This window comes from Zalophus californianus, chromosome 4 (genome assembly GCF_009762305.2).
Source record: "Zalophus californianus isolate mZalCal1 chromosome 4, mZalCal1.pri.v2, whole genome shotgun sequence".
Taxonomy (NCBI): Eukaryota; Metazoa; Chordata; class Mammalia; order Carnivora; family Otariidae; genus Zalophus; species Zalophus californianus.
In genome coordinates, this window is record NC_045598.1 from 37,127,585 (window position 1) to 37,146,518 (window position 18,934).

Genomic DNA, 18,934 nt, shown 5'->3' on the forward strand with positions numbered 1-18,934 from the left:
TCAGAAAGGGTAAGTGGTTTACCCAAAGTCACACAGTAGTATAATCTGTGGTAGTCTTGGAACTTAAACCCAGGTAAGTCTGACCCCAAAGGCCAGGCTCTTTTTGCGGCCCAACTGCCTTTCGTGCTTTATCCCACCCATGTCCTGGCCTCTCCCTCCCTGAACCAACAACACCACGTCGACTGCCCTTACTGCCTGTCCTCCAGCCGAGCCTGTTGCTCTAGGCAAGCTCGCCAGTGCCCACAGTCATCGCGGGCAGACTGCTGGACAGGCCGAGCTACTAGTTTCCCCACAGCACAGCACAGGCCTGTCTGTTCAAAGAACACCAACTACTTATCGGCTATTTCTTCTTCCCCTCTCAAAGGACAGTGAGTACTGGCTCTGGACTCAGACCGGAATTCAAATCCTGCATAACCTCGGTGAAACCCCAGCCCCTCTCTAGGCCTCATTTCCTTCTCTGGACAACAGAAAGGACTCCCTGGGGGATCCTGACTTACTCGGTTCCTTACTCTGACTCATGATGGCCACTGCTAGACACTGTTGGACACTGTGCACAGCACCATGGTGTGTCCTCACTACGCTGCTCAGAGGCGCTTGCCTGGCTCTTGCACGGGCCATGGGGCCAGAGAGGGCACCTTCCGTTGTTTTGCAAGTAGAGAAGGGGGAGTGGGCAGCATAAGGAGGCAAGGTTGCCATGACTACATGGATAGACAGCCTCCTGATCTTCATCAGCCCCACCTCACCCCACCCAGGCCCAGTATGATAACCAGGCTGCTGGGGCCCAGCCCAAGAAAGCTCACACCCCACCTCCCCACTAGCAAAAGTAGCCAAAGGAGCAGAGCTGTCCATCTGCCCCTAACTAGCCCAGAACTGTGGTTTTAGGCGGGGGTGGGGGGGGGGTTGCAGGAAGCATCTTTGTAGGGATGACCCAGCCTCCCACCCATCCATCCCATCCCCCTCTCTTCCCTATTGTCCTCAACACTGAGCTAGGACATTCCAAACATAGGAACTTTTGCATTCAGTAAATATTGAAAGGGTCCCATGCCAAGTCTGCCATGGGGCGCTGGAGGCCTAGAGACAAATGAGGCGTGGTCTGGCCTTTGAGGGGCTCGTGTTTGAGTGGGGAAGCGGAAAAGGGGGCAAACGTTAGCCAGCACAGAGGGAAGGAAGGCCCCATAGTGTCAGGGCAGTTTTCTGGATGCTGGGGACAAGGAAGAATGAAAGGAAGATGGACGCAGATGATAAAACAAAAAGTACAAAACTGGATGGTTAAAAAAAACAAAAACAAAAAGGCAGCAGGACAGAAAGGAGAGTCCAACAGGACCAGAGAAAACAAAGGGCAGAAGGGCAAGAACACGGTCCCTTCCCCGAGGTGGGCACAGGATGTCCTGGGAGGCAGGAAGTCTAGTCCTGCCCTGCCTGCCACTGTCATCACCATTCCTGGGATGTGCGGCCCTGGGAAGACTGCTTTCCTCTTTGGGCCTCAGTCTTCCCACCTGGAGATGGGGACAATAGCCCAAAGGATCCCCAAGGGCCTGGCCCACCTGGGCAGTCAATAGCCCTGCAGCCTCTGCCTGGTGGTCACAGAGTCAGGTCCTCCTGACCTCTGGAGGTGGGCTGCCTTGCCCCCCACCCCATGGGAAAGGTCCTTCTGGAAATGGGTGCTCCTCCCTTCTCATTCTTCTCCCCTGACCATTCTGGCCAGAGCATCAGTGACCACTGCGTTGGGCTTGGCTAACCACTTCCTCAACCCCAGGCCCCCTTTTACTGTAACCTCTGAAATGTTACTCTCCTGTGCACATTCTCTCTCTTCCCCACCCTCTCAGCCTCCCCCCATGACTAAGTCTCATCATCCTGTCCGCCCAAGGGCCTCCTTGCCCTGGGCCAGGAAAAAGCACACTTGGGAGTCTTCCAAAAGCCCAGGAGCTTCCCTACAGGCCAGAACATATTCCCCAAGCTCTGCCAAGCCCTGGCCCTCCTAGCTATGGTTGGAAGCTTCCTAGGACAGGGGAAGCCAAGATCCAAGCCTGGTGCAAGATGAGCAAGGCTGACCCCAAGGGAGCCAGGGTTGTCCATGGGCCCCTTGAGTTCCCTTCTGGGTACATCTTTTTTCCCTAATACTAATCACCTTCCAATGTGCTAGATCTTTACTATATCAACCCCCAAATCAACATATTTCATTGTTCATGTGTGTCTGTGTGTTTACGGTCTCCCTGCTAGAATTCAAGCAACACAAGAACAGGGATGTTGGTTTTCTTCCCTGCTGGATCTCCAGTACCTAGAATAACACCTGGCCCATTGGAGGGGCTCAAAATATATTGCTAAATGAATGAAAGGACTGGCGCTCCATTGGGAATGCTGACCTACCATGCTCCCTGAAGTTCTGGCAGTCCATATGCAGAGCACCCCCTCCCTGAACCCAGAGTTCCTGCCTGTACCGGCCTTCCCATTCCTAAGCCTCCATTCACTGATCACTACCCCCAAAGCTTCAGCCTGTCCCCGAGCCCCACGTGAACCCTGCACCCACCACCCCCAACTCTGAAGAGCCAGGCATAAGAGCGGCAGCCTCCCTTTAAGTCATCAGGGCCCCTGGGATCCTGCTCTGCTGAGAACTTAATCTCTCCTGAACCAATGATAAAAGCAACTGCCCTAGCCGTGGGAGCTGAACCCGGCACACACAGGGGACCATCTGTGGGGTGGCCCTGAGCCAAAAGTGTGGGTGCACAAAGCTAAGAAGAATCCCCCACTGTGACGCCTGGCAGAGGGAAAAGAACAGAACCCTAAGTGGGGGAGCCTCAGGGTAGGGGGCAGGATCCCACCCAAGAGGACAGCTGAGTCCTGGAGTTCCCTCCATTTAGGGAGAGACAGACTCTTTGCCAGGCCCTTCCTTTTAATGTCCCAACTCCCAGGCGTGGGGGTGCAAGCTGCAAGGACAGAGTCCAGGCCCCTCTGTAAAACTTTTATTTAGAAATTTTCCCAATATATCCTTATATATATACACACATCATCACCACAAGGGTTGTGTCGCTGAAGAGTCACGCCCACAGTGTTGGCCTCCGGGCTGTACAAAGGTCAAGGTACCTGGAACGGTTACTCCTCTTCTGCAGAAAAATGCAGAGACCAACGCAACTCACCACGTACAGTACAACATTGACGGAAAGTGCTGGGCCCGCCCACAGGAACAATGCGCTATGTACACGGGCAGGGGCGAGCCTGCGGTGGGGGGCCACGTACCATCGAAATCCCAAGTACGACCAGACCACCCCCAAAGGCCAAGATAGTTGTCGGCTGACTACAGATGCTGTGCCCTTTGTTCTGTTTTCGGAAAAGGAGAAAGATTGTACCATCTTGTCGTTTGCCACCACCAATAAAAGCATACGAATTTTCCCAAAAAGATGCGAATCCCTCCAGTCCTTACAACCATCTCTGTTCTCCTTGCTTTTTTTCCCCTTTACATCTTTTCCCTTTGCACAGGTATTATTCTTGGAACGCTGCCATTTCTTCATAGGTGATAAGGCAGAGGAAGGAAGAGGGTACGGTGGGCGGGGTGAGGGGGGGTGCAAATGAAAATTAAAATTTTGGATCTTCTGTCGGCCTTACAAAGACATGAAGCTTTGCCCATCCCTACCCAGGCCCGCTGGGGGAAGCTGTATTACGTCTTACATATTCTGCCCATATCTTCTTCCATTCTCACTCCTGTGCCTCCCCTTGGAAGGAGACACAAATGAAGTCAATCTGGAGAAATGAGGACAATCAGGATAACTCCGGCAAAAGTGGTTTGGAACCTAAATTACCCAAATGCTGTGCAGTCAGGCAGACTGGCCCACTGCCGAGGCCCTGGACTCAGGATGGGAAACCCCACTGCAGGAATGATACTGAGGGCAAAAGTGTTCTTTCTGGTCTCAAAATGCATCTACTTTCATGATTCCACTTCGGCTACGCCACAGCCCTAGCAGACAGGCCAAGCCAGGGTATTTGTGAGAAACTGACATTGAGAGAGGTAACTTATCCCCGTCATTCTACAAGTCTGAGGGCTAAAGGATTACCATGTTGCTCCCCTACTCACAAACTGGAACCCACAACTTGGGAAGGAGGGGAGGGAGCCAGGTTCATGCCCTGTGTGCACAGGGCCGTGCTCAAGGCCCTTCACTGGGCAGGACTGTTTTCCCTCTAACCTCAAAGGCAGAGCCTGGTGGGAGGAGGCTGCGGTGACTTGAGGGTACAATGACATGTATATAGGGCTCATGTGGAGTTTGTTCCAGGGGCTTGGAACGCATGTCACAGGCAGGCCTGGCCTGAAGAAAACCATGTCCCACCATGTGGACTGACACAAGAGATCAACAAGGGGCAGTGGTCCACTCTACAAAAAAATTCTTCACTTTACAAAAGGACTTGCGGTAGTATTTCTTTAAAAAGATGAAGGACAAGGGTTTGATTTACAAAAATTTCATGTACAACGATTGGAGGGGAGCGCTCTTGTTGCAGTAAGCCAGCCTTCCATACACACCCTAGGTGACTGAAGGCTGTGTAGTCGAGGGGTGTTGAAGATTCTGCTAAGTGAATGTGCATTTGTCCGGGTCTCAGCCAGTGCCTGGTCTCTGATTGGTTTTCCCCTGCCCTCGAAGTGCGGCTGGAGCCTGGGTCATAACAAGACCTAAAGATCCCACCAATAACTGAAGTCAAGCAAAAATCCCAAAGGCCAGAAATTCATAGGACAGGGTTTGTGGTCAGCTGGGTTCCGACCAGACCGTCAGCAAACAGACACCTTGGAGAAGGAAGGTCCCTCTGAGCATCGGGGAGGACACACAGATGGGGCTGCACATCCACGCTCAGCAGAGGCGCACGGCCATCGGCTCACCTCGTGAACAGTGACGGGGAGCGGAGAATACAGGCAGGTGGCTCTGGACACCGTCAGGATTTGAACCCACAGCCCCAAAGAGCGCTGGCTCAATTTCACTCTCATCATTTTCCTTCTCTCTGCCTTCACATGAGGCCTGACCGGGCAGGCTCCCAGCCACAGACTCAGTCCCCACAAGGATTAGGAAGGCAAGTCTCAGTGGGGAGAAAGCAGACCTTTGCTCCCCGGGGCAAGCAGTAAGGGCTACTGGGTTTTCTGGCCCTCTGGCCCAGCTAGTCGAGAGCAGGTTGCCCACTGGCCATCTTCTTCAACCAGGCCCTGTAGAAGGCACCTTGAGGCCTGGGACTCTCTGCAGCAGCTAGCAAGCTGGGCGGACTGACATGGGCCAGGGTGAAGATGGGGCTCACCCGGAAATGGGCGGCTACTGGCTACCTACGTATTTGGACAGAGTGGCCACACAAGCCACACCAGCCAGCTTGGGAGGGGCTAAAGGCAAGGCAGAGGCTGCTGGATGCCCACGGGGAGAGCTGACAACCCCAGGTCTCAGCAAAGACGGGGACCCCAAGCTCCAGGCCAAAAGCAGTGCCAGTAGAGCTTCTTACTGGAGAAGTCTTAGGGATTGGGTGGAGGGGGGGAAGACCGTGCCGTCTTCATAAAAAGTACCTACCACTTTGCTCCATTTTTCTGTTCTCCCACTGAGGCAGGAAACAGGAAAGCCGCCCCCGGGGGCAGTTAGGGCTCCGCAAAGTTCAGACATCAAGGAAATCTCATCAAGTCCATCGCCCTGCTTCAGAGCTGCCCGATCCTCACCCCACCTGCCCTGAAGCCCACAGTCCCGGTGGCCTGAGGATGCCCTCCTGGCTGGTCCTGAGCGGCCCCAGCCCCATCACCGAGGACCCGCTCCATCAGCGGCTGGCAGCATGGCGGGATGGAGGCTGCGGGCCGTGTGCTTGGGGGCCGGCTCTTCTGTGTAGCTGTCCGGGCTGGCGGCCCCATCCAGCGAGCTGCCACAGCTGGAGTTGGGGGACAGCACGTCCTGCAGGAGGTCGTCGGGAGGCGCACTTCCCCCTCCCCCACCGCCTCCTCCACCAGCCCCCACCACAGGGTCCTTGCCAGGCTTGGCCCGCTGGGTACCCTCCTCCTCCTGGTCATTGAGCAGCTTGGCCAGGAAGTTGATGTACTTCATGGCCAAGCGGAGGATCTCATTCTTGCTGAGCTTCTTGTCTGGGGGATGCGTGGGGATCAGCTTGCGGAGCTCAGCGAAGGCCCCATTCACATTCTGCTGCCGCCATCGTTCTCGGCTGTTGGTGAAGATGCGGCGCACTACTTTGGTGTGGGGACCTGGAGGTAGGAGGACGAGAGTTAAAAAAAAATGAGATGGAGGTCCCCCAAGGCGTCGTCTCCCGTGGGGAAGAAGAGAAACCGTTCACTGGAAAACTTGGGAAACCTAGAACACCTTCTTGCCTCTTACGCCTACTCAGCCTTCAAACCCCCATTCATCTGTTGCCTCCACTCGGGGGATTTCCCTCAACCCCTCCGCACAGCCCTTACCAACCACCATGGCCCTCCAAACCCATCTCCACCCCTCCCTTTCTTTTAAGATTGATTGATTGATTTAAGAAAGAGACACAGAGCATCCAACCGGGCGGGGGGTGGGAGGCAGAGGGAGAAGGAGGGAGTTTTAAGCAGACTCTGTGCTGAGCATGGAGCCTGGTGCAGCGCTCAATCTCATGACCCTGAGACCACAGCCTGAGCTGAAACCAAGAGTCGGAGGCTTAACCGACGGGGCCACCCAGCCGCACCTCCATCACTTTTGATCGTTACTGGATGTGTCTATGCTTGTGTCCCCCCTGGGGCTGTGAGACATTTGGGGACAGGGACCAGAGGTCATTCATTCATTGTGCCAAGAGGCCATACGGCACTAGTGAGAAAGACAAACTCTGGAGAATTGAATTCCTGACTAGTACTCACTAGATAGTGACTCGGGGCAGGTTACTTAAACTCTCTGTGCTTCAGCTTCCTCATCCGTAAAATGGAGATAATACTAGTAACTGAAATCAAAGATTGTCACATGGATCGAACAACTAACGCAGGTAAGGTCCTTAAGACAATACCTGCCTCAGATTAAGCATTCAATAAATGTCAGCTATTACCACCCATCCATCGGTTATGTACTAAGAAGCAGGCACCGTGCCAGGCACTAAGGGAAAAAGACGGGGTCCCTGCCCTCATGGAGCGTACACTTTAATGGCGATGACAGATGATGAACAAGTAGCAAACAAATAAACGAACATCTGTAATAACAGATGGAAAGGAGCTGCTACGTTTAGCTGAGGTGGTTGGGGATGGCATACTAGAGAAGGTGACATCTATAAGGTAAGAGCTTAAGGCTGAATAAGAGCCAGCCAGGCCCAGGAAGGCAAGATAGAACACTACGTGCAAAGGCCCTGAGCTAGAAAATGGCCGAAGCCAACCTGGCTAACTAGTATGGGTGTGATCAGGGTAGGCTGGCTCCAGACCCCATAGGTCTCCGCAGGCAGTGTGGGGACCTTATTCTAAGGGTGACAGAAAACACAGAATAGGCTGACCATGCTGGCAGGTGGGGGGAATGGAGGGGAAACCCTGTGGGCTCCCTCCCCAGAAGAGAAGTGGGGAGATGGGCCATGCATGGCCTGAGGCTCTAAGCAGGTGTCGGAGGGCTGCCTCAGTCTCCCCATGTCTACTGATTACAGACGAGACCAATATTCAGACTATATTCATGTACTAAGACTCGTGGAGCAGTGGCAGACATCAGCGGGCACATATTGAGCACCTATGGCGTTCAAAGCACCACACTAAATGTCCCAGCCTGACCTGGGATTCCCAAAGCCAGAGAAAACAGAAGAGGGCCCTGCTAGTGCTCCTGAGCACCTGGGCTGAGGTGGTCGCTTCTGTCCCCAACACTGAGGCACAGAGCTGGGGTCCCGGCAGTCACCAGTCTCTGTGCACCGAAGGAACTCCCAGGCTGGGGATATCTGTTCACCTTCTTCGATAACCCCTAGCATCAGACCTCAGAAAGGGGAAACTAGGGTAGGGGAGAAGAGGGGAGGAGGGGCTGAGGCCTCCCCTTGGACCTTAGCTTGCTTCACAGCTAAGGAGAGACCGGGACGGCTCATCCGTGCCAGCGCTCCTTGCTTGATCCTCTTTCTCTCTCTTACTTGCACGGACACACCTACACACTGATACACACATGCACGGATGCACACACACATACACACACACCATCTCTCAGGGAGGACCACGCACCCCCTGCCCACCGCGCCTCTAAAAGCTGTCTTTCCAAACCCCAACGGGCAGCTGACTCTTTGCCAAAGGCCAGCCCCAGGCTGGGATAAACAGCACACCTGCTGGCGGTCCTCCCCTGGGCTGCCGCAGAGGAAACAGCCCGCTGTTCTCTGGCCTCCAGGCCAGGGGGGCGTCCCTCAGCTATGACACGAGGAGGACCGTCCCTGCTCCATGGCTAATGCTGGCTGACCTTGAGGGAGCAACTAGCTCTCACAGCTGCGGTGAGACAGAACTCCAGAAGGAGCACCTATCCCCAGCCAGGCCCTAAAAACACTCTACCCCACTGTACTCTCTCAGCAAGCTGTGAGGAAGCTATTATTCTCCCCACTTTCCAAACGAGGAAACCGAGAACCAGAAAAGGTCAGCCTTCTGGATTCCAAGGAATCCACACCAAGTCCCGACTTTAGCCCCTGCATCAGTTCCGCCTCGATGGACTCTTTTTGGTGAAGTCTCTGATTCCAAAGTCTCACGGACATACTCTGCACCCCACACACACATACCCTCCTCTTCACCTCCGTTTCTGTCTATTCCTCTCTGGCACCTTCCCGGAGAACTCCCCACCTCTCCGCGCCTTCCTCTTCCTGGAGTCTGTCCATCCCTCTGCATCCTCTGCCTCTCTGTGGCCAGGCACTGAGCAGGTGCTCAGTAAATTCTGGTGACATTTATGAGTAATGGCTTCCCTATACTTCTGCACTCCCCCCAAACCCTCCCCCCCTTATCCCCTTCTCCTCCTTCCTCTTCTCTGATTCTCGTTGCTTCTGCCCTCTGTAGAAAATGCCTCTTCCCTAGGGAACTTCAAGGCTGGTCTTGCCTACTTCCCATTTGGTGTACCCCCCTCCCCTCTCTAACCCAGCAGCACTGACACCCCATCACCCTTCCCTCCTGGACCTACACCTCATGTCCTGGGCTGGTGAGGTCTTACGAGGTCTGTTCTTATCTAGACTCTAGGCCCCCTCCCCTCCAGAACACCACAGAGGACTCCTCTCCAGAAGCTCCAGCTCATTACATATCCCTCCTCCTGGCTCCCTGAATCAATCCCAGTCCAGCTTCAAGGCCTCAGGTGTCCTTCTTTACAGGAGTCCCAGGCCCCAGCCAGGCTGACACACACGGGCAGCTCCAGGGATTTGCTCCAAGTCCTGGGCTCTGAAGGGCCTGCTCTCCTGCCCCCTGGTGTTGGGTCCCCTCTACTACATGGCAAGAGGGACAGGGTACTCCAAATTTCCCATTCGTCCAACCCCTTTTCCCAAGTTCAGGCCAAAGACTACTCAGGTAGTTCACAAGAGTAGTGTTGAGGACCTTCGGGGGGGATGCGGGCGGGGCAGGGTAGAATCTATGATGTCAGGAAGGGAACTCCAGGTCTCAGCCCTGGGTATGGAACAGGGGACGAGGGGGCCCCACAATATAGGGACCTGGGACAAGGGCCTTAACGGTGCAATTCCAGGCAGGGAGCAAACTCCAGACTCCAAAAAGGACCTGGGAGGAGGTGCAAGAAATCCCTGAGGGTCAGTGCTTAGAGGGAGGGAGCACCGTGTGTTCTGTCCTCCCCCCGGGGGATTCTTGCCAAGTGTAGGAATGGAGCAACAGTGGGGACTACAGCTGACCCTAGACGTTTGGCCTAAATGCCACAATGTGTCCTCACTGCCATGTGCCCTCTTCCCAGGACCGAGAGGATGGCCCCCCAGCCCCACCCACGACTTCCCCTCGACCTAAGTCAGTTGCAGGGCAAGGACTCTGGCAGACTCGAGTTCCAAGGGAGCCAACCCATCTATGTGAGACACCTATGGAGTAGTCCCTGATGATCCCACCTTGGGGGCTCTAACCAGCATGAGGGGTGAGTACAAAAAAAGAGGCAGGTACACTCACCATCAGTAATCTCCATCTCATAAGGGGAGGGTCTCCTCTTCACTCGGTTGTTGGTGGCGAACATAGGGAAGGCATCTGGCTCCCCAAAGAACCCACTGTGGGAGGGAGCAGGCAGATCACAAGATCACACGTAGGTGGAGGGGAGGAAGGCTCCTTAGCGATCCTCCCCACATGTTCTTGAGCCCCCCCTCCCCCGGGAATACAAGGGCAACCCTGCTCCCTTCATACCTGAGTTTGGGACAGAAGGAGCGTCACACACAGACACCCAAACACACTCACAGAATGCTCCCACTCTCCTTGGTGAGACAAGCAAGGGGAGAAGGGGCCACACACCCACACACCCCTCCCCACACACAATCAGAAGTGAACACATGGAGCAAACGCAAAAATGAATACACACACCCCACAGGCAGACATACTCCCCTTCCCCGGAGGCGAGCACACAATCCACACACACCTCCCCTCCCAATCAGATACTCACACAAGCAGGGGTGGCTTTCACACCTGATGGTGTGCAACTCTAGCACCTCACATGGTCGCTTTCCCCACAAATCACCCCACCTTCACGCAGGCCCCAGGGGGCCTGTGGACAGACAAGGGAAAGGAAACCTCCCTCGAGGGACCACTGCTTACATGCCCGCCCATTCTGGGCTCTCAATAGCTTCTTCCTCAAGGTCTCCCAAAGACGCACTAACTGCCCCACACTGTCAACCCCTGCCTCATCTTCCTGTCTCCACCCCAAACCTACCTCTATCTCCCCACTGTCTCTGTGGCCCCAGCAGGGGAATGGACACCTTAACACGGAGGGGAGTACAGGCCCCAGCCTGAGACCACAGCTAGGGGGCAGAGGGGTTCAGGAGGGGCCGGAGGGATCCACTCCCCACACCCGCCCTGGAGCGGTTCCTGGGGAGGGAGCCCTCTTGCAACCACCCTCGGATCTTATCGCTTACCTGTCCACTGAGGGCTGCAGCTTCCAGAAGAATTTCACAGCGAGGGCATTCAGACACATTCTTGCCTGGTACTCACACTCAAGCAACTCCCTTCGGTCCACACCACACCCCCAAACCCTAACACACACACACACACACACCCTGCAGTCCACACCACACCCCAACCCTAACACACACACACACACACACACACACACACACACACCCTGCAGTCCACACCACACCCCCAACCCTAACACACACACACACACACACACACACACACACACACACACACACACACACACACACCACCCCCCCAACCCCCCAACATACAGCGCGGCCAGCGCGCTCCCGCTCACCGGCAGCCACAGCCCGCACTGCCGAAGGCGTGGACCCCCTCCGGGCCTACGCACACCCACGCACGCCGCACACGCACGGAGCCCCCCGCAGCCAGCCCCGCGCACACGCACACGCACACGCCCACAGAGGACCCCCTGGTCGCTGGCGCACGGGCGCGGGCGTGCAGGCTTTTCCGCCCTCGGGTTTACAACACCCCCTTCTCTTCCTGCGCTCCAGCCGCTCCGCGCCGTCGGGAGGAAGGCGGTCGCTCCGAGGGGCAGAGGGGCGCCCGGGCCGAGTGCCCCCCCCCACCGTGGCCGCCCGCCCGCCCCTCCCGCCGCGGCCCTGACCTGCCGAGCGAGGCCAGCGGCTGGCCGAGGCTGTAGAGCAGCGCGCGGCCGGGGGCGGCGGGGGCCGCCAGCGCGGGCGGGCTCAGCTGCACCATGCGGCCGTCGCCGGGCAGCTCCGCGGGGGCCGAGGCGGGCGCGGGCCCCGGAGGTCTGCACAGCTCGGTGGTGGGCACCCGATGGCGCGCTTCGGCCGCCGCCGCGTCGCGGCCCTTTAAGTCCCGCGCGGCGCCGCCCCCACCGGCGGGGCCGCCCCCCGGGCCGCAGCGCGCGCCCAGCTCGATGACCGGGGGCTCCGCTGGGGCCGCGCGGCTCGTCTCCTTGGCGACGCCGTTCAGCAGGACCAGGTGCGGGGGGGCCATGCGGGCCTCGGCCGCGTCCCGTCCCTCTAGCGGGGGGTCACTGCGGGCCGCCTCGCTCGGCGGCCGCTCCGTCATCCTGCGGGCAGACAGACAGACAAGCGGATGCCCGCTCTGACAACCGCCCCCAGCCCACCGAGGGGTGGGTGAAGGGCAGAGAGAAATTCGCGCACCGAGACGTGGGAAGAGGCGGACTGACTTAGCGCCACGTGGACACACGCCTTCCCCCGGGGCCTGAAGGCCCAGCGGCGGGGCTGGGGCAGGAGGGAAAGAGGGCCTAAGGTTTGGGAGAAGAGAGAAGGTGTCTGGGAGACACAGAGACTGAGGAGATGTTAAAAAGACGACAGACATTGGAAGAAAAGGAATACTGCCGCGAAAGAAAACAGAAGGGAAAAAAGGAGGAAGGAAATGTAGAAAGAGGCTAGAAAGAAATATCATCTTGTCCCCCTGCTCAGGCCACAAGGGAAGAGGAGGGAACAAATCCCCTGACCGTGTTCTTCCCGCCCCCCTTTTGGTTTTGGCGGGGAAACTGGCGCCGAGGTGGGGTGCTTTTCGAACCTCCCTTGCCTCTGAACAAGTAGAGAGCTCAGGGAATGGAGGCTACAGGGCCTCGGGACCCCTGCGCACACAGCTGGCAGAGACTCCTGCTCTCCTTTTCAACATATATTCACCCCCCTGCAGGGAGTGTCCGTCTGTACTAAGCAAATGCATTGTGTATTCTGTGCCGCTGAAAACTCCAGTGGCCCTTTACTCCCACTGAGACCAGAGATGAGACATCCAGGAAGGGAAGCAAATGATCCTAGCCCAGAGTCCCCCCCCCCCCCCCCCCCCGCTTCCCCCCCCAACTCCACCTCCTTCTGCTCAGCTGGACTCAGAAGTGAGGTGGCTCGAAGGGAGGCTTGGCTGAGAGGGTAGGGAGCCCAGCCATTCAGAGTGCCCCTGAGGCCACTGGGGTCTAGACTCCCACCCTTGAGTGGAAAGAGGTATCATGAAGGTCCTTGAACTCTTCCATCCCCCTCTCCTGCCTCTGTTGTCTTCTGGGAAATGGGAGCAATACCTCATTTATGCATTTACAAGCACTGTGCAAATGCTCAAGTAAACATTATTACTGGCAAGGAGACCAGGCCAGTGAGGGGACTGCCTTGCCCAAGGTCACAGGAACATATTTGCCATGGAGCCACAGAACAGGATCAGAACCGCAATCTCACTCTGTCTGCACCATCTTCCTGTATACAACCCTCCCATGTATATCCCTGGGGCTGAGGACACTCCTTCTTTTCTCCACAACCATACTCCCGGGTGACCAACGAGGCTCTATTCCCCACTAACACTTGCTGGTTGGGGGGGTGGCTTCCATCACCCTGCTTTGATGCCAATGGAGGCAGGGCACCAAAAGAATGAAAACCAAAAAACCATGAGACTCTGGGTCTGGAGTTTGGGGGTGCTTGTGAGTTGTTTTAATAAAATACACACACACATATATATGTGTGTATATTTATGTATATACATATATACATTACATATATATACATGTATACATTATATATATTTATATATATATATAAAATCAAGTTGACAGCCTTTATAAGATGTTCAAAATAAGGCTTCTCCTCTCAGAATTCGATGATTGGAATATTTTATAGCAGAAAATACAAAAAAATCCAATTCAGCCCCAAGCAGAGTCCATCTAGTCACTGACGGCAGCCATTCTGCCACCGCACCACTCTGGACCCCAGCTGGCCTGAGAAACGTCCTCCCACCCCAGAAGAGAGACCTGACCTTCTGAAACCTCCTCCAGGGCTCAGCAAAATTGCCACCAGGCACACAAGCTGAGGAGAATTGTCATTTGGATTGCACTTCTGCCCTGGGTCTGCCAACTCCAGGGGCTCACCAGGAAACAGAATTCCCCAAGACCCCCGTGTACAAGAGCCGCAAAGGCAGTGGGTCCGCAAGGCTTCATTGGAAGTGAGTTTACGATTATGGCGGAAACAATAGATCCGTATCCACAGAACGGGACTGCCAAGACACTGCGGCCACTAGAAATGCACCAGAGGTATACTAGTCCAGTCTTCCAGGCTCCCCTGCAGCAGTGAAATGCACCAGTAATATTCCATCCTGTGGCAAAATATACAAGCCCCAAGGTGCTGATTCCCTACCTTACTGTCCCCACACACCGTTGTGTGCCCAGTGACACGTGCTTCAGCCCCAGCTTCTAACCGAGTAACAAACAGTGCACACTGCAATCACCAGACTGAGTTCAAGCTCTCCTTATGACACATTTAAACCCTCTGATTAATTCCAAGGCTTCGTGTAGGCGCGGATCCCGGAGGGGCAAGAGGATCACATATTCCAGATGAGTTGACCCTGGCCCCAAATGCCCTCCCCAGCCGCCTATAAATATCTGTATCTCCGAGGCTCCCTGTGAGAAACCTATGATTGGTCCCCAGGGTCTGTGGCCGACCTCTCCCCGCCCATCCCCACCCGGACCTTAGGAAAACCCGGCGGGCTGTTCAGCAACCAGGATCACCCAGGCGAGGGGGTCCATGCTCCAGAAAAAGCCAACAGAGGACTCATAAGCACCTTTGGTTGTAGGGGACTAAACCCCATCACTTGGCTTCGGTTAAGATTACTGGAAGGAAAGCCTGAGTGATTTTTTGGTCTGTTCATTTGTTTTTATTTGGGGAAGATGAAAGAGTGGGGAGAAGCTTTTGAACAGACTCACACTAGACTATTTGACCATTACAACTCCTCTGTCTTTGTGCCGCCCAGAACCAGCTCGAAGCCCCCAACACCGGATCCTCATCTCCCGTTGCCACATGGCCACAACGTTTCCGTTTGTGTCTGAGCACGACAGGGATCCCAGGAGCTCCTGAGCGGGCAGGCACAGGGTCTCCCGCAGCTGCCAATTCCCGGCAGGGAAAATTTCTCCTATGAAAACAGTCTCCTGCTGGTACGCGGGGTAAGAGCTAGCTGGCTTCCTGTCCTTCATAATGCACCCACACCCGAACAACCCCCTGGGGGAGCCCCAGGCCTGCTCGAGAACCAAAAGCACCAGTGAACAGAACCACCTTCCCTGCCACTACGAGAGAGCGGAGGGGTGTTCCAACCCAGCCCCACCCTAGGCCTTAGGCCCCGGTCAGGGCCCACCCGAGTTGGGACTGTGCTAGGCGGGATGGCTGGGCCTTCTTCCTGCCGGCAGCCCAGGCACACGCAGCCTGCACCATCCGGATATAGCCGCCCCAAATGTAGGAGCCTGTGAAACACCCACAGAACCAGGACTGATGGGAGCGGCCTGGGCGACAAGGTGCAGCCAGGTGTTTTTACCCACGATGGAAATGGAGAGGGCTCCAGAAGCCACTGAGGCACAGATCCCAGATTCCCAGCTCTGGGTTCGAGCTCCCCTCACCCAGTCGTAGACTGGACTGTCCTCTGTCCTAAGCCTCCCCCACCCCAGGCCGGAAGCCAAGGTCTTCCTGGACATCGTTTTCACCGATACTCTTCCCCCAAAACTCACCTGGGGCATATTTAGAGAAACCGGCCCCTCTGAATAGGATCTCCACTCCGCCGGAGAGGGGCGGGAGCCAAGGTCCAAGTTGCAGACGGGGGTCTTTGCTTTCCCCCTCTCTCGCTGAGAGACCAGCAGTTAGGCCACGGTGTGGTCCTGGGCAGTCTGCCGCGCCCAAAGCGAGTTTCCAGGAAAGATGGGGGTGGAGAGAAAGAGGGAGGGCGAGAGGGAGGGAGAGAGAGAAATGGGGGTCAATGGCTGGGAATTACCTCCTGTCCTTGCCAACCAGCCCAGGGAATTGCAAACGGCTTTCGGCCCCCACCCCGCAGGTGTCTGAAGCCTCTCCCCAATCCCCCTTTAAAAAGAACTCTACACCTGACCAATCAGGGGTAACTATCATAACTATTACAACAACAACGAGCTCAAGCTCTGCACAGACCTCTGGAACAATTTCGGGCCCTCCGACCGGGATGTCTGGTTCAGGGTGGCCGAGTTTGTTTTCTAAGCACTGACATGTCTATGCGATTGGCTTGGGAACCCCAGTCAGGCCGGAGCAGCGGCCACAATGCCTAGCGCAGCTGGGTGGAGAAATGTGTGTTGGAAAGGGGGGATCCGGTTTTCAGACCCTGATCTGTGGGGCAGAACCTCCAAGGCCCCCATTCTCTCCGTGCCCACCTTTAGCCGAAAGCGAAACCAGAACTCAATTCTAAAGGCTACTTTCCCACAGGAATGGAGTCAGAACAGCACAGATCCAAGAGGATGGGGGGGCAGATCTATCTAGGTCCCCTCTTTTCTTCCACTGATAAGAAAGAAAGAAAGAAAGCCCCCGCCTTCCTTTCAACCATCCCCACACGATAATTTTCAATTTTTCAGTGTTCAGACTAGCAGAGTAGGGGAGAATTCTAATAATTCCTTGCAGCAATAAACTGCAAAGGCCAAGGCAGGGAGGGTAAACTCGAATACTGCTTCCCAGTGTGTAGCGTAGGGAGATTTGGGTTGCTTTTTTTTCTTTTCCTAAGGGTTTTGTTTAATTTGTTTTGCCTAAATTGTCCAGTTTATGATTACACATCGAAATCCTGGATTAATTCCAAAGGACTCCTTTTTGCCCCAGCTTTGGTGGAAATATAGGAATAATTCTTCCCTGCGGTTTCAGTCCAATGCGGGAGATTTTCTTTCTCCTCTTCTAATCTAGATGGGGGAGGGGTGGGAAGAAGGGAAAATCCACTCATTCCCATGTCGTAGGTCCGGGTTAATTTTTGCTTTATGACAGGGTCTCTGTGCCCGTTCCTCTCTCCATTTTCTCTCCCTACCTCAAACCCAGCAACTTAAAAAAAAATAAAGCTGGTGGGGGGGAACCGCGCTGCTTTGTTATCGCTCCAAAGAAGCTAAAAAGGACAAGCCGCTTTGCTACTGGACGATTACTTTAATTAAATAGAATGATGATGATGGTGATGATGACGACGATGACTTTAGTAACCACAATAACTGGCAAAATAAAATCCATTTTTTCGCAGAGAGGGCAGCACTGACCCCATCCCTCCACAAAGACTGGCCCTGGTCACCGATGCGGATACCTGACCCACGCCGCAATGTCGCTCACCCGGGGAAGGGATAGAAAAGTGTTCTTTGGAGATTATCCCGAGGTTCCCCACCCCAGGCGCGAAACCTGGAGAATGCGCCCATTGTCTTTTCCAGGCCTCTCCCGCAGACCCCGCGGAGGTACCCGCGAAACTAACCAGAAAAGGATGAAGCCTGGGCGCGGCGAAACCCGAGCCGGCGGCTACCGGCTTGAAGGTGCGGGCCTTGGCGAGCGCTGCTCAGCTTCGAGCCTGGAAGAACCTCCCACTCACTAACAAACCCCTCAAACACCGAGGCACAGACTGGCCTCTGGACAGAGCAGCCGCCGATCGGGCTCCGTCTGCCCATCCAAGCCAACACTGGCTTCCGAATACATCATAATTTGGAATAAAATGTGAAATCCCTCTCCCCGCCCCCTTGCCGCCTCCTCAACTTGCGGCTCCATCTCCTGCTCGCTCTCCCCTCCACCCCCCAGCGATTTGCAAATGCACTTCTAAAGGACACAAGCACACAGGCACACAACCCAGTATGGACAGGACCACACACGGTCCAGCCCCATAGAAGGGAAGCAAAGTAAATACAACCCAACACTGCCCCACAAGCCGACATGGTCAGGCCCGCACACTGTCCAACACGATTCAACGAAATCAGTCCAACGCAATCGCTCATGGACACACATCTAACGTAGCCAGGATTACACACGCCCGACACAAACAACGAAACTACTCAAATACAATCGCAAAGGCCACACAACCCAACACACAGAGCCAGACCCACGTCGAGAAGGAAAAACGAACATAATCGTATACAACGATGAAAACGCACAAGGGCTCGAAGAATCCAAATCAACAACCAAAAGAGCGCGGACACCATCACACTCGGACACACAACCCTTCGCCTGGAAGACCACACTCGGAAGAAGTCAGCATTGCCGACGGCTCACACACGCACTCACAATCCCACCGCATGCACACAACCACCAAGAAGAAATGAAAACCAACCACCGCCTCGCGCATTTCTGTATATTGCGTAAGGAAAAAGGGGAAGGAAGGAAGAGAGTCTCCGAGGCGGGAGGGGCCGCGGCGGCGAGCGGAGGGCGTCCGTGGAAAATGCCCCCCATCGAAAGAAACCCAGGGAAAAGGAGCGAAGACCTCTCCTGCGAGCGGGGAAAAGGAGAGAGGAACTGATGGGGAATTCCGCGGGAGGCCGCAGGTTGCTTTCCCCTAGAAAAAGGCCAGAATGCTCACGTTTTGCCGCTACGGGGGGATGCGTGTGGCCATTTTGAGGCCTGGTCCTTAATGCGGAGGCCCGCCCCCGCCCCTGTCCCCGTCCCCCGCCCGCGCGCCCAGGCTCCTCCAGCGACGCGCGCTAATCCCGCTCACGTTCTGGGCCTCGTTAGCATGGGCCGAGGCGCGCCGGGGCCGTGTGCGCCGCCGAGATAAGGCACTGCCGCGGGTCCGCTCGCCCCCGATAAGCGCCTCGGCCATTATGGGCCAAATGATTCATTTTAATTTGGCAATTTCACCGGAGGGAGTGGGGACTGGTTGTGCGGCGCTGGGACCGGCTCCGGAATGCGCCACGGAGAGAGTTGGGCGCGCAGTCTAGGACTACGCGAGTCCAGCCCCATTTCTGATCCCGAAGCCTCCTGGGAACCCGGGCACCCCGCAACCCCTCGGCCTTCCAGACACCTTTCTTCAGCGACTCTCATCCCAGAACTCCGTCCCTGCCTCTGACACCCAAAACATCACTCCCCAACCCTTCCCCGGCATTCATTCTGTCTCCAGTGTCCTAGACACCCGCATTTCAGTGGGCAGTTCCTCATCCCAGAA

The 18,934-nt window shown here is 55.7% G+C and overlaps 1 protein-coding gene across 9 annotated transcripts; it reads right to left on the reverse strand.

The window, feature by feature from the left end:
- Nucleotides 1-2,945: 2,945 nt before the first annotated feature.
- Nucleotides 2,946-18,390, reverse strand: TAL1 (TAL bHLH transcription factor 1, erythroid differentiation factor). Of its 9 annotated transcripts, none has more exons than XM_027569691.1 (6): nt 18,107-18,119; nt 17,264-17,356; nt 15,537-15,692; nt 11,667-12,101; nt 10,046-10,140; nt 2,946-6,199 (listed from the first exon to the last, which is right to left on the reverse strand). In XM_027569691.1, the coding sequence occupies exons 4-6, from the start codon at nt 12,098-12,100 to the stop codon at nt 5,745-5,747; spliced, it is 984 nt and encodes a 327-aa protein (XP_027425492.1). In that variant the 5' UTR covers nt 12,101; nt 15,537-15,692; nt 17,264-17,356; nt 18,107-18,119; the 3' UTR covers nt 2,946-5,744. The 9 variants fall into 9 exon arrangements, 8 of the variants coding, with proteins under 8 accessions (XP_027425492.1, XP_027425484.1, XP_027425474.1 ...); XM_027569683.1 differs by lacking the exon at nt 18,107-18,119 and adding an exon at nt 15,967-16,105 and having other exon boundaries at nt 17,264-18,091; XM_027569673.1 differs by lacking the exon at nt 18,107-18,119 and having other exon boundaries at nt 17,264-18,091.
- Between the last annotated feature and the right edge of the window lie 544 nt (nt 18,391-18,934).